At 41.8% G+C, this 22,668-nt stretch overlaps 1 protein-coding gene across 1 annotated transcript in view; it reads right to left on the minus strand.

Moving 5' to 3' along the window:
• The window catches only part of LOC138259682 (cytochrome P450 2G1-like), an 855,404-nt gene that overhangs the window by 617,290 nt on the left and 215,446 nt on the right, over positions 1 to 22,668 (minus strand). The window contains exon 2 of the mRNA XM_069207565.1: positions 15,894 to 16,056. Coding sequence (XP_069063666.1) covers positions 15,894 to 16,056 — 163 coding nt within the window. The remainder of the gene's footprint in view (positions 1 to 15,893; positions 16,057 to 22,668) is intronic.

A 22,668-nucleotide genomic window follows, 5' to 3' on the forward strand; every position in this document is an offset into this window, starting at 1 on the left:
TCACAGTCACATGTCCTTATACAACTATCATCAACCACACCCACACAACCAACTCTTGTAAATCAGTGTGGCATCTATAGGTAGAATACAAGTTACAATATACCTACCTCAAAGCAAGTGGATACCAGTAAATCCAACTTGGATGTTTAAAAAATTATTGTACAGGTGCAAGGGAAAAGGAAGATCATTCCTATGTAAGAGGAGCCTCACACACATAATAGTCTATTCACTTATATCCACTTGCTTTGAGGTAGGAGTACTGTTACTTCTATTCTACCTAAAGCTGCCACACTGTGATAGTTGTATTTCTTAAGATGACGTGCAGCAGCTTGACCTGCTCCTATCCCTTGTGTGTTAAAAGACACCCACACAGCCATCAAACACCTCCATTCAGCAAACTTAGGCAAGTGCTGTAGGTGGCAACAACAGGGGTCAATCCAGGCTCACTTTGGGAAAGTGCCATGGACCTGAAGCAAGGAGGTTTCATCGGGGTGATTCACTCGGGCATACTTCAACAGTGCTGCAGGTATCTTGCTTCAGATCAGGTGATGGGCTCTGAGCAGGGCTCACATCTGTCACATTCTTGTCAGTCTCTGGTGAATAGATCCTCAGCTCTGGAGCCAACTGCTCTTGTTCTTGCTGCCAGTCAACTCATCCAGTAGGTTTGGCTTGCTTCTTCCTTCCCCCTTGGCAGATCACCTCCAGGATTTTAAGGAGAGGGAGAGAGTTCTTCCACCAGCTAGGAATCCAGGTGCACTCACCTCTGGGAAGCTTTCTGTCTGGCAGATAGCAACTGTGGTTGCACAGTAGCCCCCTGGGTACTGTGTGGAACACCCTTTCCCTGATCAGTGAGAACTTGGAGCTTGAACAACAAGTGGGTCAGCAGCTCACACTTTTATATAGGTATTTTCATTTTTAGCATGCATTTTTAGAACCAGTTTAGGTTTGATGTCCTTTCATGCAGCCTTTCCAGGCTGACTTCAAGCCACAGCCTTTGTCTAGAATGATGCTCCTCACAGCCGGGTCATCTCCAGGCGGAAGCGACTGCAACGGAGGCAAAAACGGTGTGAGCATTTTACACCTGCCCATCAGCAGCTCTACTGATATTGACCAGCAAATAGTCAAACGGCTGGCCCTTCTAGAGACATATTTGCAGTCTGAACGACAGAGACAGCAGATCCACCCTTCACCAAATGGTTATACTTCAGGAAGGTTAATCATCAGCTCTTTGCAGCAAAATGCTCTTTTTGAATTTCTAATGAGATTCCTGTCTCCTTATCTTCATTTCAGTATATGATGTCATCCCTCCAGTATCAGGAAAGATAGCCATCTACTTGTACAGACTGGGAATGTTTTCCCACCTTTATCTAGTGCACATAAACAAGTCAGGGATTTTCAAAAGTGATTCCACGGGCTTCCTTCACCCTGGTTCACTCAGAAACACATGATGCATGTATCTATTGGGCCACATGCAACCTTATAGGTGCACACAATGCTGGGATGTTAGCGGAAAGATCTGGGATTCACTTTACATGAGTGGGCCAGTAGGCCACCACTCCTGTGATACAGAACAAAATGTTATCACAACTACATGATCACTAAAACACAGTATGCTTCTACCACCACTCTATATGATAGTGCCTATGACTGAAACAGTGGTCCACTGTCATTATTGATAGCATGCTTGGTGCACCCCTGTATGTTCAGGACAATCCCAGGACCACTCTAACATCAATAAACAGACATATGCCTTCACATACGTGCTTGATTAGCATGAGGCTGGGATTAAAAATCCCAAAATTAAGGTACTAGGTACTTGCATGTGGGCACTCTGGGCATGGGCCACAGCTGCACACCATGCAGGGGACATTTCCACCCCAACACCCACACATACAGATATATATTCCCTTGGGCCATCAAATACTCAATAAACACCATTGAATACTCAATAAAACACACCATCAGGCACCTATGCTCAGACACCCACGCAAAATCTGAATCAATTAAACACCTAGGCACATACATCATCAGATATCCATACACCCACCAAAAGGGGTCCCCACTCCCCCATCAGCCCACATGTCCACTATCAGATACTGCTTATACAGGCCAGTCTTGCTAACTTTTCCCTACACTTCCCTTCCAGCCCCCTCTCCTAATCTAATTAGAGAGGCTCCCATCTGGCTGTGGGTGCAGGAAGTAGGGGGTAGGCCTGGTTTCTGCACTATCTATCCATCTCCCTTTGAAGACCAGATTGGCTACCCTGCACCCCTCTTGTCTTGGCAGATGCAACAGCAGATCTCCAGCCCACTACACACCTAGTCAAGGGAGCTTGGCTTAGCCTGTCAAAGGATGGCCAAACAGAAGAGGCTGCTAAAGGGAGGCAATTAGATTACATTAGAAAATCAGACCAAAACTTTCCTTCAATATGTATGACAAATCTAACCTTGACAAGTTGTTGGATTGATTGTAACTATTATTTTAACATTGCTAATGACTGTTCAACCGCCTTCCTGTCAAAAGTTAGACTTCATTAAAGTTTAATAAAGTCATCCAATGTTAGCCTAAGGAGCTAGGAGTGCTACAATGGGAAAAAATGAAATTGACAGTGTTTCCCTCACTGGGGCACATAAAACATATTTCATAATGTCCCTGCTTATTATTACAATATACCCTACCCTTGGGGCACCTAGGGTGTACCTTACGGGTGACATATATGCAGGAAATAATGTTAAGACTTTGGAAGTACTTTTTATTCAAAAGTCGATTTTGGACATCGTTTTATTTTAAAAGCAGCCTACAAGACAGGGCTGGCTTTTAAAATGACAGCAGGCATTACAACAGTGCACCATATCTACTGGTCCTCTATGCCTACGTGCCCTACCATATACTAGAGATTTGCAGGTAGGTTGTCAGAGCCAACTGAAATTATGCCTAATCCCTATAAACATTTTAAACAGAGCACTAGCCCTGGACCTGGTTAAAACAGCCCACAGCACAATCAGAGTCAGTAACCACCAGTATCAGTCAAAATAATGGCAGTGATCAGGGGAAAAAGGATGACTTTCTCACAGTACGTTCTGTGACTGTGGGTGTTTATTAGACAGGAGTGCATAGTTTAATGGGTTTTCTAGGTATTGACCATAAATAATTTAGATTTGGGTATGGGGGCATGATTTCAAACTTGCACCATTGAACCAGATTGGAGATTTTTAAAATAATTCCACATTTGCAAGATTATTATTTTTTATTCTATTAATTCTGTTTATTTGTTGTAAAGGATAAATTGTTCCACGGTATGCTTGATTTTTAGTTGATGGAGACATATTTAGACATATGATGTATGTCCTGTTGTAGTGTCATCATGCAGTTTTCTTTTGGGGTTCATTATGTGCTTTAAATATGGAATTGAATGCATATATCTGGCCAAGTGTAGTATAATTTGTGGGTAATAGTCCTTACTTCTGATACTAGAGTGGATTTTGGAGGTGATTGTCTTGATGTCCTTAATTGCACTTCATGCTTCTATTTAAGAGATCCATCATGGGTGGTTAGGGTCTCTGGAATCTTAAACAGTTTGGTCACTGCTGTAACCCTGGCAGAATATTGTGAGAAGTATGTTGTACCTTTTCAGGGTTTGTGTCGTTGGGGTTATTTTCTTTTGAGTAAGTGTAACCAATGTAGCATATTTGTTTTTTCCCTTTGAGAGGTGATACACGAGACCTCATCGATTGTGTTCTTTATACCTGAAAGTAATATGGTTATATATAATTATTTTTGTGCAAGTTAACTAACTTTCAAAATTGTAATAATGCTTAGGTTAAAGAATTTATTACAGCTGAAGCACTCTTTCATAGCTCATGTGTCTTGAATGATAATTTGAAATGTATTCCCTTTTTCACTATGAACATCTGCAGAGTTCTGTTTTTCAGGTTTCTCACAGTTTTCTAATGTTGTTGGAGTATGAGAGAGGATTTGGGAGTAGGGAGATAATAAGGGGATGTGTGCATCATGAAGATCTTCATACATTTTGATAATGTATTTCAGGTAGTAAAATTGTGATTCTTTTTTCCCTAAAGTCGACTTCTGGTTGCTTGAAGGATGATTCTGTTGGTTAAATATTGGCTTAGAAAAGTAATTATTAAAGCATCTGGTGACCCAACCATGCTTTCCAACTACAGACCTATTCCCCTCCTACCATGACCAGCCAAGGTTATCAAGAAACTAATTAACCTACACTTCACTGACCACCTCAGCACAAACTAGGTCTCCCATGCCACTCAGTCTGCATTTAGGCCTGACCACAGTACAGAACAGCACTCATATCCAACACAGATTACTTCTGCATGACCCTTGACAAAGGAGACATTGCAGTTCCCAGACTCTTGGACCTCTTTGCACCATTTTACAGGGTCTCACACAACATCCTTATAAGGCACCCGCACAAAAAGGAGATCCAAGGGCTCATGCTACACTCGATTTGCTTCTTCTTAACAGATAAAACACAAGCAGTCAGCCTGGCTCCTTACTACTTGGAAGCCTGCAAACATATCTGGAAAGTGCCTCAATGTTCATCGCATAGTGCCACCCTATTCAATTTATACATCATTCCTCTTACCAAAGTCATCAGCACACACAACATCAACATCCTCCTATATGCTGATGACACAAAACTCATATTACTCCTCTTGAACAAGACAGTCTACACTAAAAACAAGTTAATCACCAATATGAACAAAATCGCTAACTGAATGAAAGCCAACTGCCTCAAGCTCAACACCGATAAGACAGAAGAACTTGTCAAGAACACCCCACCATGTGGACTCCAACTTGTGACCTGATGATCTATGACTCGCACCTACACCCAGCACCCACGCCAGCAACCTCTGAATCATCATCGACAGCAAACGGAACAGGACCACACAAATCAATGCCATCACTGCACTCGTCTTCCATACCCTGAAGATTCTAAGGAAGATATTCAAATGCCTCCCAAGCAACACCAGAAAAATGGTCAGTCATACCCTATTCACCAGCAAGTTGGACTTCAGAACAAGATCTATGCTGGGATCACCCAGCATCCCACAAGATGGCTACAAACTATCCCCAACTCAGCAACTAGACTCATCCTCTGCATCCCACACAGAACGCTATTCATATCACCTTTCATGTTGCTTCACCACCTCATTTCAACAGTCTCACACACACATTCAAAATAATACCCAACTTAGGCCCCTCCTATCTGAACAGCAGCATCTTCTTCCATCAACCACTTGGATACCTCCACTCCACAGATCTTCTACTCGCACATATTCCATGCATAGACAGAACCAGATCAGGAGGACAGGCATTCTCTTCCATTACTCCTGAGTTGTGAAACATTCTTAAATGGTTAGTGATTTTTTTAGCATGAGTTTGGGGTACAAGTTACTTTTGTATGTCTAGTGTGTTTAATTTTACTTTTAGGCATGTATTCTTCTGTATTCAAATATTTTTACATGCTAAATATTTCAAAGCAAGGTACCACTATTTTTTAAAGTAGTACGACCATTATTTTGGAGGACAATATTTGTTTTTTTAATATTGTAGCATTTTGCCTTGAAATTCATAATTGTTTCAACATTTTGTGGACAGTAGTTTTGGTATTTGATATTTTATGTGTTTTACTAAATGATTAAATAAATGCAATATGTTTGTAAAAAATATTTAGTTAGAAATATTATTGTAAGACAATAATTTTTCTTAATATTGTGTCATAGAAGTGTCATGATTTAAAGTGGTACTCCAGCAGCAGTTGGGAGATAGTCAAGTGGGGTATAATTTTTAATATGATGGTATCTTTTGCGGTGTGCTGATGAAAGAACAGTGAAATCATAAGGAATAAAACACACGGTCTGACATAGCACACTGTCATGAACTGTTAGGTCTGGTGGTAAGGGTGTGTTACAGTCCTTGGTGCACTGGAGTGAAGATAGCAGAGTGATGGTGCAGTGGTGATGAGTTCTCTTGTGATGCTCTGCTATGGTAATGTGATTGATGGAATCCAAGTACAGTCCTAGATGGTGGTAGTGTGTTGATTAATGAAGGCAGCATTTGTGCTGGGTAAGGAATTCAATGGTAGTTTGGGAGTCTGTATTGGGGTAGCTTTACAGTGATAAGGATTGAAGGTCCAGTATTGGTTAGTATTAATATAGTGCTTTGCAATGGTATGCAGGGCTGGGTTGATGGCAGGTGGTAGTCAGTGATGGATGATAGTGTGGTAGTGTATGGTATTAGGAAAGTGCTGTTGCTATGCAACGGAGCTGGGCTGTAAGGGTGCAGCACTACTGCTGTAGACATTGTTAGGGATGATAGTGTTTTAATAAGGGGAGAGAGCATTGCAATGGGAAATTGTGGAGATGATAGTGTTGTTTCAGTGGGTGGTAGTAGTTTGTAGTGCATTACCGTGAAGTGGCAATGGAGTGGTTTTGATAATGCAATGAGTATTGCTGTGTTGCTGTGTGGTATTAGTGAAGTAGTAATAATATTGGTGTAGCATTTGTAGTTCAGAATATGACAGTGGGGGACAGCAGAGTAGTGTAGGAGTACAAAAACAAAATTGTTTTGAGGGACTATGTTAGTCAGGTTGTAGGATAATGCTCAGCTTGGGTATATAGTTGGATGTCCGTGGTAGTGTCTGTGATCTGATACTGCAATGTGTCTGGTTTGACTATGGTTCTGCAAGGTGAAAGTGAGGTGTAAGAGACATGCGATGTGCTTGGGGTGCTGCATTAAATTCATATGTGATACAGGAATGTGATAGTCATCTAATGGTGATTAGACACATGATGGTCAGAAGTACTAGCAAATAACTGAGGTGCTTGTACAGTTATGAAGGTGCTTGTGGAGTGATTAAGGTGTGGAGCAGCTGAGGCAGTCGAGTATGTCATTATGAGGTTGGGAGTTGTTTGTCTTCAAGTGGACCCAGCATGAAGGAATAATCAACAAGGACAACCATGAAAATGAACACCATATTGCATTCAGTCTGTGTGGCTGATCAACTCATTGTGGCCACATTTGGCAGGGAATTCTTCTGTTTGCTTGATACAGACCTGGTGCAAAATTCAGCTCTGCTATTTAGATTGCCAAAATGCAATGAATGCATAAAAAGGTATAATGTCTAAATCGCTTAAAGCACGATTAGCTCTACTGATTAGAAAGGTACTTCTAATGTTCTAAACTGATATGACTTTTTTGGCAAACATGTTTAGTTGGACAAAATCGCTGTAAAAGGAGGCAATATACAGGTGTCAATAAAGGTGTGTGAAATTCTCGTAATTGGCTATCGTGAATTTAGGCAAAAATACATGAAATTACACAGAATTCCTCAAAGTGTAAAAATGTATCATTTAGTGATACATTTTATAGGGAAATGACCCCTTGTGACAATTTTTAAATTTAAAGAAATCTAAAATAAGTGCAAATATTATAGGAAACATCTGACTACTGTTCATGTACCCCAAAATTGTTGATAGTCTCAAGCCTTGCAATCGAAACTGTGATATTTTCATCAATCAGTTTAAAAAAATCACTATGCTATGTCTGAGTCTTTTCAATATGTGATTCCACCACAATCAGGGCTTAAACCACTCTGTAGCCTGTACTCTCATTGCTGCTTTCCTCTGACTTTGTTCAACTATGTTTCAACCAGGTCACTAAATATTACAAACAAACTATCCAGTAGCACCTCTTCACCTCCTGATTTTCTCTTCATATCTCAGAGACTGTGAGGGAAATGTAGCAGGACATGAGTCACATGTCAATTGTTTGTAGGAGGCCCCAGAGTCTCCTCTCCCTCAAAGTAAAACCCCATCACTAGTCTGGGTGGAAGAAAGCTTGCTAGCATGCCTGTGCCACACTGCATCCACCTGAAAATCTGAAATCTGAAATCTGGAATCAGAAATTAAATCAGGGCTCTGGTTAAGCCTTGGTTTCTCAGGAAGGTATTAACCTGCAACTCTTCCCCTGTCAGCTCATTAGAAACGTCAGCACCACCACTGGCCTCAGCATGCATTGCAACAGTGTAAAAACTGATACTGAAGCCCACTCACTGGCCCGCATTACAGAAATGCCACACTCTTCTGGGCAGAATTCCAAGCTCTACAAGAAGAGGCCCATTGGTTGCTTCAAAATGAGGTGGTTCTGCTATGAAAAATCAAAGGCTGAAAACAGGAGATCCAAAGAACTGCGTACATCTAGGAGCATAGTATGTACCACCTCCCAAAAAGGGTGTTTGACTATAATTTTTCATATCTTCAAGTTAGATTATGTAGACTGTTTTTTTTATAAAACTGAAAAAGAGTAACTACTTTGAATTTACAATAATTATCTAAGGAAAGACTAGAAACATATAAGGATTAATCACAAGATTTGGTCAGGCGAACCAAGTTTTACATTTCCAAATTTTAAATTAAAACACCTTTAACATTACAAACTGTTTTAGGTGGGTCTAGAAACAAATGTGATTTGCATATTGCTAATGTAATATTTGACATACTTTCTGGCTATGCCAAACTCCAGGATTACTGTGGATTAATGTAGAGAAGAAGACAGAAGGTTCAGCTGCTATGCTAAGGGATCACCAAATTGACAACACGCACATGTACGTCTAAACACTGTGCCTATGAAAGCAAAAACCAGTAACACTCAGGCACTTGCTGATAAACTGTGCACAAAAATATAGTACATTTAAGAAATGGCAAAGGTGTTTGCATGTGGAACTAATTAACGGGATGGGACTTTGACAATTTAAGATCATTTTCAAGAATTCTATGATTACTACTAGTAGCTTGCAGTGTTTTCCACCTGTTCATTGATAAAAAAAAGGCTGTGGCTTTAAAAATTCATTCACTTTTTTTAAAAAAACGATTACCAACAAGGAACCAATTTTAAAGTTAACTCACAAGAAAATGGCAAATCATTGTTCAATACCAATAAGCACATATATTGGCAGGGAATAAAAATACATTTGCCTTTAAGTACGGTGGACCTATTCGATTCTTTTTGACTTGTGTGTGTTATTCAAGGAAATGTGGCACTGTATGGATGTAAGTGTAAATAAACTGCTTGCCATAATGGGGTATCAATTCAGACTGAAAAGGATTGCGGTAATATGATCTTATCTTTTGCATTCACATACCAACCTAGCTTCAGTGTTGAGGGCTGTTCTTAGAGAAGCCAAAGGCATATCAGGAATGCCAATTAATATGGATTTAATTTAATAAAATCTTTAAAAGACTAGTGATTGAATTACTGTTTTGAAGTCATTTGGTGGGATACAGAATTTTATTTCTTATAGAAAATCAATTTGGAAGTGGTCTACTTTAACTAAAGCATTAATGTGGGTGTAAAGATTTGTATTGCATAAGAATGGCAGAGACATGGCATTTTTCACACTATAGAGTTTATAGGTGAGCATGTTTGATGCATTAAGCCTGGATTGTACAAATTTAGAAATATCATTCCTCATTTACTGGAAATACTTTGAGTATTTAACTCCTTAATTTCTTTCACATATTTAAAACAACTGAACATAATTGACAATTAAGTTCTGTTTATAGTTGTACCTATGTTGTTCCAAAAACGATCACAAAAAATAAAGCATAGTATTCAGGATAATACCTAATGTCTTTAATTTTAGACAATTGTTTTAAAAGTGTTTTAGTATTGAATAATTGCTCTCCTATATGCAACCTGCAAATTTTTCAAATTCAGGGGCTCATGGAATTTGTGTAGAGGCTTCCCCGGATGCCCCAGCCGATCTATCGACAGGTGTAAGGGGAACTAACAGGCTAAGAGCTGGTAGGCAATCTGGCAGCGGGCCTGTGGAGAATGGGAGGGTAGAGCACAAGATCTGCACTAGAAGAAAAGTTCCCCACTTGTTTGTTTGGAGCTCCCTCCGGCTTGTGCCTCCTACGTTGTAGTGCTGACAGACGTTCCTGCTCTAGGTACTAGTGAATCCACGGACCAATTAAAAATGAAGGCTGGCCATTGGCTGAGTAAAAACTCTGACTTTGCTTGTAAGAACCTTAGGGATATTCCGTTTGTTAGAAGAATTGATTGGGTTGGACCTCGAGAACAAGTGGGAAATGGGGATTGTATTATTATAAATTGCACATATCCTGGTCTGGCCCAGCTGCTCATTTCAACACAAAGCTTGTCTTCCCAAAGAAAGGGAAATATTGGTATGGTCCCCTTGGGTTTCTTTTATAATTATACTTGGCAGTCTGTTGAGTCTCCACTTGGGAATTCTAGGAATCACCATCAAGGCCAGGGTGCCCCACAGTTAACTAGTTTGAGGAATGATACTGTTAGCATTCCAGATCTGGAGGGGGTGGATTGACGCTATGCATGGAGATGTATAGAGGGCATGGCAGAACCCCCAAATGCTATTCTGACCATGGATGACCAGGGTGGAAGGACCACAAAGTGTTGTCTTATTTCATGGAATGTAGCAGGGTATGACACTAAGGGGGTCATTCTGACCCTGGCGGTCATGGACCGCCAGGGCCGGGGACGGAGCAAGCACCGCCAACAGGCTGGCGGTGCTTCAGGGGCATTCTGACCGCGGCGGTACAGCCGCGGTCAGAAACGGAAAACCGGCGGTGTCCCGCCGGTTTCCCGCTGCCCTAGGGAATCCTCCATGGCGGCGCTTCAGGCAGCGCCGCCATGGGGATTCCGACCCCCTTACTGCCAGCGGTTTTGGCCAATGGCACGGGCACTGCAGGGGCCCCCTAACAGGGCCCCACCAAGATTTTCAGTGTCTGCCAAGCAGACACTGAAAATCGCGACGGGTGCAACTGCAGCCGTCGCACCCCTTCCACTCCGCCGGCTCCATTCGGAGCTGGCATCCTCATGGAAGGGGGTTTCCCGCTGGGCTGGCGGGCAGCCTTCTGGCGGTCGCCCGCCAGCCCAGCGGGAAACTCAGAATTACTGCGGCGGTCTTTTGACCGCGCAGCGGTATTCTGACGGCGGTACTTTGGCGGGCGGCCTCCGCCGCCCGCCAAAGTCAGAATGACCCCCTAAGTTATTTGACCATGAATGGACAAGGTGTCTGGCTCAGTATGATTTTATTCTACTTCAAGAAACCTGGTCGGATGGGCAGGCAGCCTGGGATAGTTATCATAGGTTTGCTGTCCCGGCTGCTCGGCCTCAAGGAAGTCACCCTAAAGGGGGTTTAGTTACCCTAACCCGATTCTCTTAAACAGCGAGAGCATATCAAATTAACTGTAGCCATCAGGGTATATTGATTGTTTGGGTAGTTTTTTTTCCTAACAAATTCAATGTCCTGTTGGTAAATTTTTACAGCGCTGTTTGGGACTCCGGGTGTCAAATTAGGGTCCTTTTCTCAGTTCTCCAGATACTGAAGTGCAGACTGAAGGAGGCTGGGATGGAATTTTGTGCTGTTGTGTCAGGAGATTTTAATGCCAAAATAAGGCGGCATAGTACAGTGGTGAATCCTTTTGAGTAGGATCAGGAGATATATTTAGCTGAGGGTTCACAGGACCCTAAGGGCAGGGACTTGATTAAGGGCCTACAGAGTTTGGGTCTTCTGGACATTTGCGATATTGAAGCTGTGGGTACACATCAGGTCCCAGCTTTTGTAGGCAGAGGGGCTGGTAGAACAATTGATTATATCTTTGTGTACCCATCTTTAAAAAATTTGGTGATGTATGGGGAGGTGGTAGAGAAGCACTTTAGTGACCATAACCCCCTAACTGTCTTCTTCAATTTCCCAGAAGTTTTACACAAACCAGGATGGTGAGGGCCAGTTTCGGTGAGGACAAAAGATCAGGGTAGGAGACTTGGTTGGAGACAGGTAAATATCCAGCAAGTAATAGAAAGGGTGGTGGGTGACAACCTAAATCTGATTACAGGTATACTTCTGGCAGAAACTCCCAGTTCAAGGGAAGTTATTGATGCTATGCTTAGAGTGAACATAGCTTTTAAAGATTGCTTGATTGCAGCTGCTCTGTCCTCCCATAAGTATAAGGGTGGATGGTTTAGTAAGCCCTGTTATGAGGCTAAGAAATCTCTGAGGAAGGTATTAAATGAGCACCCTAGAGATAAGGACCATGTTAGAGATGCAAGGGCTAAGTATAAAACGGTCCTGAGTGCAAGAAAGCTAAAGCTCAAGGGGCTAGCCTGGAGGAAATTGGAACATGCAGTAGATCATAAGAACCCTGGCCTTTTTTTGAAGGTTTTAAATAGGCGATTCATTGAATCAGAAACATCTGAGGGCCTGGGTTGTAATATTGCCCCTGAGGCTTGGGTGAGTCATTTTTGTAGAATCTTTCAGGGGAGTTCTTTAGGAGATAATTTGGGTAAACAATATGATGATCACCCCAATTTAGCTATCTGGTTTACACTTCAAGAGGTAAGGGAGGCGCTTCACGACAGGGCTAGTAATAAAGCTCCGGGCCCGGACACAATCCCAATGGATCTCTATAAATCTTGTCCCCAACTATGGGCGCCCATCCTGCTTAATGTCCTCAATGCAGCAGATAGTGTGGGAATCCCTGTCACCTGAAGATTGGCTTGTATTATTCCTGTGTATAAAAAGGGGTACCGAAATGATCCCAAGTCATATCGCCAAATTTCTCTCCTTGATTCTTCGGCCAAAGTTTTGGACCGGATTATCTTAAGGCGCATTGAGGTTTGGATGGCTGAAAATGCAATGCTGAGCAGGGTGCAATACGGCTTTAGTGAAGGGCTTGGTACCCAGGAACAGTGTTTAAACCTGCTGATGGTGATTGGGAAATACACACAAGCCAGGAAGGGCACACTATATCTTGCATTCATGGATCTTAGTTGTGCCTTTGATAAGGGCAATCGGAGTAAACTGTGGGAGAGGCTAATCCGGTTGGGTATGGATCCCCAAATTGTGGAGCTGCTTCAGTACCTCCACTTAGGAACTAATGCAAACATGAGGGTTGGGATAAATGGGGAATGCTCGGACGCTTTTGAACTTAACAGGGGTGTCCGCCTGGGAGGTGTCCTGGCTCCTACCCTTTTTCTTCTGTACAGAAATGGGTTGTTTGATTTCTTAGATGAATGATGCAAGGATGCTTCTAAAATTCATGGTAAGTGTCCCAGTATTGATTTATGCGGATGATGCAGTGCTTATGGCCCAAACTATGAATGGCCTTCGTGGGGTGGTTAGAGCCTGTGAGATTTTTATGTCAGCTTTAGACCTAGAGATAAACTGCAATAAATCACACTTTATGGTGTATGGGAAACCACTAAGCAGGGTGAAGGGGCTGAAGATAAATGATCAAGTAATTAGTAAGGTTCAGGAATTCCCCTATTTAGGGGTCAATTTTGATGACAAGGGCACCTGGAAATCTTGTATTTCCAGGAGAGGGGTGCTTTTTAATACAACAGTTGGTGCCACATTCGAGTTTGCTGCAAGGGTGGGAAATAAACCTATTAAGCCCTTGCTTGAAGGTTATAGGCACAAATGTCTCCCAGTATTGCTGTATGGGGTTCCAGTTTGGGGTTACACAGAAAATAGGGCCCCTACGATAGAGGAAAATTGCTTTTGCAGAAGGCTGTTAGGAGTTGGTCAAAATACCTCTGGCTTTTGTCTGCATGCTGAATTGGATCTAGACTTTATAGAAGATACCTTCAAGATTGTTCCTTTCATGTTATGGATTTCTATTTGGAGTAATGAGTTTGCCTCTTTTAACAGAGAGATCCTGCGGGATTGAATGGCATGTGATCATGCAAAGGATATTCCCTGGCTGATGTATATAAGAAAAGTAGCCTTTACACTGGGGCGGCAGGATATGTTTGAGGCTCCAGAGGGTCTAACTAGCTCTGACAAACAATAGGCAAAGGAGAACTTATTCAAAATCTTGGGAGTTAAGAGGGAGGAGGAGGAACTAAGGAACAAATCAGTAAGGGATTTTATAATGCTAAAGATGGGGGTGGGTCCTGAGGCTTATCTCTTGGAGATAAGAAATTTGAGGGAAGGGATATCTCGTGATTCCGTCTAGGGATTATTAGAAGTAATCTGTGTTTTCCGTTAGGTCAGTTTGAGGAAAAATCTATAAAACCATGCCCTTGTGATGAAGTGCCTCTGCAGACTTTAATTCATTTTACTTTGTTCTGTGGCTTTTATGCTCCCTTTAGGCAACGTTACTTATTCCCCCTATTGAGGTCCAGGGGTTTTGTGCAATATCGTCCAGCTGTTCTGTGGCTGCGTATGGCTTCTGATGCGCTGGTGTGGCAGGGGGTGGGATCCTTTCTTAAGGGAGCTATAACCTGGCGGAACAATCTAGAGTATTTTTACATTATTTTAAATTTGTAATCTTACTGAAATATTATTCTCCTCATGAAATGTGGAATGTCATTTTTATATGTGCTAAAATGTTTAGTAGGACATGATGTGATATACAAATTGGCTTAATGTATTTCTTTTTAAATTTTGTCTATAAGTATTTATTGGGCAGGATGGCTGCACAATTGTATTTTTGATAGTGATTTTTGATAGTGGTATGTGATGTGCTGTCTATTTATTTGTATGGTTGATAATTTTCATACCAAATAAAGTGTTTTGATGATGCTCTCCTATATGCTTCATTTTTAATTGTTCCCTCCTGAAAACCAACTCAGCAGCTCAACAGCTTCTTCGGCATCTGGGCTAACCAAGATGAATAGTACTCCTCCAAACTCAGAAATAGAGGTATCACTGCAAACTCTATATAAGTGATTGTTGAAAGAGATATTGACCTAAGATAAAATCCTATATCAACATGGTAAGGTATAGGGAAATAAAAAACAGTTAGTTAACTCAAAAATAAATATTGAATTCTTTTAACGCAATATTAACGTTATATACTTCTTTTAAGTGTAAAACAAAATAAAAAGAAAATGCAAGAGCACTATTGACCTAATTATGAAATAAATCTTTAATTAATGAAAATATATTAAATTAAAATTATTTTAGAAAAGTTTAAATAAAAAAATAAAAAATGAATTCCCCCCTAAAGAAAGAATTTGTGTATTATGCATTAGCAATTATCAAAAGTGATGTGCAGAATTAATTGCAAATAAGATAGTTATATTTTATTACAAGTTATTGTTACATTAGTTTTTCCATTCAAAATAGGGTTGTAAATATTTTCTAATGCAATAATACATATGTTCTATAGTTATATCTGTTTAACATTACATTATATTTATCTGTGGTTAAAAATATTTAAAATATTCCATTCAATTTACCAATATTCATGTTTTTTTTAAATTCCCAACCAACATTAATTTGTATGAAAAGGGTGCTGTAGTACCATTGGTTGACAATTTGAGGTGTTGGACTTAGACATACTACTTTTTTTTGTACTAACTTACACTTGTAATTGGGGAGTAGCAGAAAGTAGTAAATTTACTCAAAAGTGTATATTACGCAAAAGTGTAAGTTATCAATGTGAATCAGGCTCAAATTGTTCATCTGAGATCATATTAGGAACTATCTCTTTTAGTTTTATTTCCAGTAAGTTTATCGATAACTTGTAATAGGTGCTTAACAGGGAAATGGTTAAGCATTAACCATATAACTCAATCAGACATATTAAGAAATAAATGTTTTATGTGAAAATTGAGGTGTAAACCTGTGAAATCAATGAGGTCAAAGAATTCTGATGGTAAGGGTACCAATTGTTTTTAAACCAAGTTTGCATGCAGGTTTCTGACTAAAGACCTTATAGCAGTCTGTCTGCAATTGTTTTTAGCATAGTGTAAAGAAAGCATGTAAATAAATATGTAACTAACTAAAATGTACAGTTTCAGCATTAAAAAATCTTCTTCCATTTTTTAAATTTGATCTCATTCAAATCCAGAGCAATAGTACGCACCAAAATCATGAAGTACTCTTTGTACTGCTGGCATCTTTCCTCTTCCACTGAATTCTTCTCCTAGGTCCACAAGGGCTTCTTTTACTGCATCGTACCCACAGAGAACCACCACGGGGCGAGGGCCCATATAGAGTGTATAAACTGATCCATACTTTTCACGCAGCTGTATTGAAAAAAAGAAAGGATTTGAAAAGATATTATTATGCATGTGTTCCGACTAACTATTTGAGTGTCAAGAGCAATTGCAGCACATAAGAGTGACATGGCACCTCATCATAGGATCATGGACAGTTTGTCTGGTGATAATTCGTAGGGGTGGGTGAAACTCATGGGATTTGACTCTGCTGAAGTCTGCAGAATTATGAAAAAACTCTGGGAGATTCTGCGAAATTCTGCCAACGGGCGGAAATATGCACATCATGCTACTTGAGCTGTAATTTAGTGCTATTAGTGCCCCCATGCTAAAAAATCAGCACAAACAGCACCACATGGCTCACCAGGGAGTGCAGCTACTCACATTTATTTTGTTGCCACTCAAGTAGATTTCCTACTTGAACATCAGCCTTCTGACCGCAAACAGTTGTGACTGCACATGACCGCCCGCATTGGAACAATGTCACAGGATGTCCCCCTAATGACTGAAAATTGTGCTCTGGGTGCCACATCTTATTCATGCTCACCAACGTACCATGTTGGTGCACACACAAGAAAACATTTGCCATGCAGAGGTTAACAGAATTGTGCCGGAACTCCGCATAACATGGAGTCGCCAAAATTTCCTTAACTCTGCTGGCAGAATGGAATATTTCACTGACACCTATTAATAAGAACTGATGCTAGTGTGAAAGTTGACTAAGGCACAATATGCAGACACTGACTATTGCTTTTGAAAGACACATATATAGAAAAATAGGTTATAGGGAATACAGGAAGAGTTTTGGAGTTTTAGGGAAGAATTTTGGAGAACTCACTTAGTTGTTGATATTTTTCAGAGTAAAAAAATCCACTTTCAGACCAGTTTTAGAAATGTGATGCTGTGTGTGAAAAGTGCTAGGATGGAAAAGCCTCCTGCATGGGGGCAGGCATGCACCCCTACCCTGAGTGCCCTAGCTGCATGGATATCTGGACCTCAGATATTGATTTTGTGTCATGGACAGATGTGGATCAAGTATTTGCTCCCTGACAAGTTAATCCCATGTACTGACTGGAATGTAGTTGGGGCAGCAGATTATTGTTTTTAGATATAAAGTCTGCCTGTCCTCAGGTGTAGGATCTACATAACCCGACTTCTATAAAATCAGGAAAGGTTTCATAAGTGGGACCTTAGATGTCTCAACCACAACTTTAGGAAAGCACTCCATTTCCTGATTCAGCAAAATCAATCTCCTTTTACAAATTTGGTATTTGGATTGGAGTTGGAATGCCAGAGAAGGATAAAGCCATTGACGATGTCATATACAGTAAATAACTGGTTCAAAAACATAACTCATCTAGGCCTTCTGGCTCCTGTACAACTGGCCAAAACTCAGCATTAACACTGGTGCTTCACTCCAACAATTTTAAGAACTATGGGCTAGATGTACAAAGCTTTTTTCAAGTCGCAAAGGGGCGATTCGCAGAATCGTCCTGTTTGCGACTTGAATAATGCTTTTTGGGATGTACAAAGCCCAAATTGCGATTCAGTAACTTGTTACTGAATCGCAGTTTGGATTTTGGGATTAAGTATTAGGAAGGGGCGTGTCAAGGGCGTCCCTTCCTAATACCGAATCCAAATGGTATGTATGATTGTTCTGTGACCGCAAATGCAGTTGCAAAACCATCGCAGTTAGCACCAGTTTCAAACTGGTGCTAACACATTCCCAGACAGAAAGGGGTCCCCACGGCAGCAAAATCTTTTTTCAGAGCAGGCAGCGGTCCCACGGTGTGGGAAAGTACCATATTCCTTGGCATGTTACCACCATTTTTACCTGTATATCAGTATGTTTTTGCCTGTCTCACTGGAATCTTGCTGGTCAGGATGCCAGTGCTCATAGTTTATATCCTAATGTGTGTGTCTGTATAGTGCTTTACTGTGTCACTGAGACTCTGCTTATCAGAACCTCAGTGCTTATGCTCTCTTTGCTTTAAAATGTGTCACTGTAGGCTAGTGACTTCATTTACCAATTTAAATTGGCACACTGCCCCCCCCCCTTATAAGTCCCTAGTATATGGTACCCAGGTACCCAGGGCATTGGGGTTCTAGGAGATCCATATGGGCTGCAGCATTTCTTTTGCCACCCATAGGGAGCTCAGACAAACCCTTGCACAGGCCTGCCATTGCAGCCTGTGTAAAATAACGCACACGTTATTTCACAGCCATTTTCACTGCACTTAAGTAACTTATAAGTCACCTATATGTCTAACCTTCACTTGCTGATGGTTAGGTGCAAAGTCACTAAGTGTGAGGGCACCCTTGCACTAACAAAGGTGCCCCCACATAGTTCAGGGCCATTTCCCGGGACTTTGTGAGAGCAGGGACGCCAATACACGTGTGCACTACATATAGGTCAATACCTATATGTAGCTTCACAATGGTAACTCCGAATATGGCCATGTAACATGTCTAAGATCATGAAATTGTTCCCCCATTCCAAATCTGGTATTAGGGAGCCAATTCCATGCATCCCGGGGGCTCCACTATGGACCCCCAGTACTGCTGAACCAACTCTCTGAGGCTTGCACGGCAGCTGCTGCCACTTCACAGACAGGGTTCGGCCCTCCTGGGGTCTGAGCAGCTCAGTCCCAGGAAGGCAGAACAAAGCATTTCCACTGAGAGCATGGTTTTACACCCTCTCCCTTTGGAAATAGGTGTTACAGGCTGGGGAGGGTTAGCGTCCCCCAGCCTCTGGAAATGCTTTGAAGGACACAGATGGTGCCCTCCTTGCATAAGCCACTCTATACCGGTTCAGGGCCCCCACGCCCCTGCTCTGGCACAAAACTGGACAAAGGAAATGTGAATGACCACTCCCCTATCCATAACCACCCTAAGAGTGGTGTCCAGAGCTCCTCCAGTGTGTCCCAGACTTCAGCCATCTTGCTTTGCAAGGTGTGGGGGCACTCTGGAGGACTCTGAGTGGCCAGTGCCAGCAAGTGACGTCAGAGGCTCCTCCTGATAGGTCCTTACCTGATAAGTTAGCCAATCTACCTCTCAGGGCTATTTAGGGGACCTCCTGTGGGTTTTCTTCAGATTCTGCTTGCAAGTTTCCTTCAGGAATCCTCTGCAACTACTACCTCATCCTCTGACCTCGGATCAACCGCAGCCTTCTCCAGGAACCGCTGTAACATCAACAAATTATCCACAACTGATACTTTTCTTCTGCAACTTCAGCTCCAGCCAGCAACTGTATCAATTTCCACAGTGTGCACACTCTAGGGACTCCCTGTCTTCATCCTGCACCAGAAGGACCAAAGAAATCTCGTGTGGGGGGTCGGAGTCACTCCCCTGCTCATGCAGGCACCTTCTAAGACGACAAACGGTACTCTTGCACTACTCTCACAGTGACGAGCCTGCTCCTAAGGACACAAAGGGTGGACTCATTCGACATAGACTGTCCTGAGGTCCTTAAGACACAATTTGGAGGAGGTAAGACCTTGCCTTCCCTGAGAGGAATGGTACCCCTGAGTACCACATCTTCTTCACCTCCTGAGGCCTCTGTGCACTATTTGCAGAATTCCTTCTTGCACAGCCTGGCCCAGGTCCCCAGCACTGCATTTTGCGATGCTCAACTCGCTGAGTTGTTCTCCGGCAGTGTGGAACCTTCCTTTATTGTGCTGCACCAACTGCGTTTTGTACCTCCTTTGTCCCCGTGTCCTGGGACTCTCATGGATGCTGTCTGGCATCCTGAGGGCTCTCTAAAGTGCTGAGAGCCCCCTCTTCCTCCTCACACAGACCTGAGTCCTCCAGGTCCTCCCTGGGTCCAGCCTGCGCATTTTGGTGCAAAACACATATTTGTCGTAACAAAGGCTTGTTGGCAACATCCAACACGAAATCCTGTCTGCATCCATTTCACGTCATGGGACATCTTCTGCATCATGCAGTAACCCGCTGGCATCTCCCTAGGGTGCATTCCTGCAGTCTTTGTCCAACTGGGGACTCTTCTTTTGCACCCTCTTCTGGGTTGGCAGGGGCTCCTGTCCTTCCTGGAACTTCTTTCAACTTCTGGACTTTGTCCCCTTCTTTTGCAGGTCTTCCGGTCCAGGAAACCAGCAGTTGTTGTTTGCAGACGTGTTTGGTTACTGCAATAATCCATATCACAGGGTGTAGTGTGTCCTAAGGAAACTTGCAGTACTTTACTCATGTTTTTTCTGGTCTCTGGGATGGGGCAATTTACTTACCTTTACTGTATTCTTACTCCCCCTATGATTCTGCACACACTACACTTGTCTAGGGGGGAATTTGCATTCCACTTTCTTAGAATATGGGTTGTGTTGCCCCTAGACCTATTTTCTCCCATTGCATTCTATAGCATTTCCTATTGTTTGCACTAGCCTATGTCTAATTACTTACCTTATTTTGGTGTCTAGTGTATATATTGTGTTTAATACTTACCTCCTGAAGGAGTATTGCCTCTAAGATATTTTTAGCCTTGTGTCACCCAAATAAACTACGTTTATTTTTGGTAACACTGAGTATTGTCTTTACTTGTGTATAAGTACTGTGTAACTATAAGTGGTATTGCATGAGCTTTGCATGCCTCCTAGTTCAGCCTAAGCTGATCTGCTATAGTTACCTCTATCAGCCTAAGCTGCTAGAACACTACTACTTCACTAATAAGGGATAACTGGACCTGGTATAAGGTGTAAGTAGCCAGGGTACCCACTACAATCCTGGCCAGCCTCCTACACTCGGACCACTGCCTGCTCTGAAAAAATTAAAAGAAAACTTTTCCTTTTTTTAAAAAAATGCATCTCATTTTCCTTTAAGGAAAACTGGCTGCATTTTTAAAAAACTGCCCAGGCCAGCAGTCCGCCATTCCCAGGGGGGGCGCAAATTGCGACCTGCCTTATGCATATTCACGAGGTAGGTCATTTGCGACCCCATTGGGAATTGCAAACAGTGTAAAGTACAAGTCTCTAAGACTCACAGTTTGCGAGTCGCAAAACCGGATCTTTGTACATGTGGCCCAAAGTTATCAAACCTTCATGATTTCTAGAAATTCTGGGGCTGCCTGCTACCAATTTCAAATAGGTGAATTTAATAAATACGCTGCATTCCTACTCTTTCCCTGTGGGACAGAGCAGCGCAGCAAGGTAATTTGCTGTGTTGCCCTGCGCCACTGTTCTTGTAAATATACCCTTTCATATCACATTCTAGAGAACTAAATCATTGAGGGATATGCTAGTGAAAACAGGTTTTAATGTTGAGGAGAAAGCACATAACGTGACAGAACATCAACTTACATGTTGTTTTTTTCCTGTAGCAATTGCAAAGCCTGGAATTGTTCTACCAACTGTAAAGACTTCCATATCCCACACACTACCAAGTGGCATAATATAACAAACTTCATAACATGCAGCACTACTTTTGTTGTATATGTTTTACAATGCCCCGTGACCTCTGGCTTGTGGGAAGTATGATACATCCTGTCCGTAAGCGCATTTTGGAACATGCCAGAGCCATACAAATTGGGACAAACACTACTCTGTAGCCCACCATTTTGAAACACACCAACAAAGTGATAGGAAACAATTGAGATTGTTTGGTGTAGACCACATGAGGGTAGATCCAAGAGGTGGGGACAGTGTTGCTGTGCTAAGGTAGTGAGAGTCTAAACTCATCATTGAGCTCAGGGTTGCTGTGCTAGGATAGTGAGAGTCCAAACTCATCATTGAGCTCAATACTGTCATACCACATAAATTAAACAGTGATGAGGAGCTACATGTCTATTTGGAATAGACATAGAGAGTATTGGTACACTCTGGGTTTACAGACCTTTCTGTGTTTTGCCTGAATTTGAGAATTTTTATACATTAATGTATAACAGTGCAAATATTTGCAATTTGGTTCTCTGCAGCAGGTGATACACTGTTTTGAATTTGCAATTTCCTGTTTTAAATTGCAATTTTCTGTTTTTGTACCTGTTCAGGGAAGAAAGGAAGGGACTCTCACCTGGCATGCTGGATATCGTGTGAAAGCCGCGGCTGGGGCACCCTACCCCTTTCTTCCGGTAACACCACAACGGCACTGGGTAATATCATTTTGTTATTCACTATTTAAGTTGAATTGTGGGTACTGGGTGTACCATACATGAGGCTGTCCTTTCAGATTGTGCCAATAATTTACCCATTTAGGTTGCACACATAGTTATAGCAATGTGGGATACAATGGTCATGAAACTGTTTCCAATACTTTGCCCACTACAGGCTGTATTCAGTATATCATGTAGATTTTTGAAGGATACAAGTGTGACAGTACTTACCAGCACTGTAGCAGGATATTTAGGAATGAGACGTTTTGAAAGGAAATTGTGTTGGATGTCATATGCTATAATGAATATTTGACAATTTGACAGTACAATATAACTGGACCAGGTTATTCGGGAATGAGATGCTTGGAAAGGATCCTTGCTTTACGCAATATGGGGTGTAACGACTTTATGTAATTTGACCGTCTAATATGTTTTGTCCTAATTCTATTTTGTTTTCAAACTTTCCCTTTCCCAAATGTATTATCTTTTCCTTATTAATTTTTTCATACTTAGGAATTTTCTCATACTTAGAAGGTCCAATAGTACAT

Source organism: Pleurodeles waltl, chromosome 9 (genome assembly GCF_031143425.1).
Source record: "Pleurodeles waltl isolate 20211129_DDA chromosome 9, aPleWal1.hap1.20221129, whole genome shotgun sequence".
NCBI lineage: Eukaryota > Metazoa > Chordata > Amphibia > Caudata > Salamandridae > Pleurodeles > Pleurodeles waltl.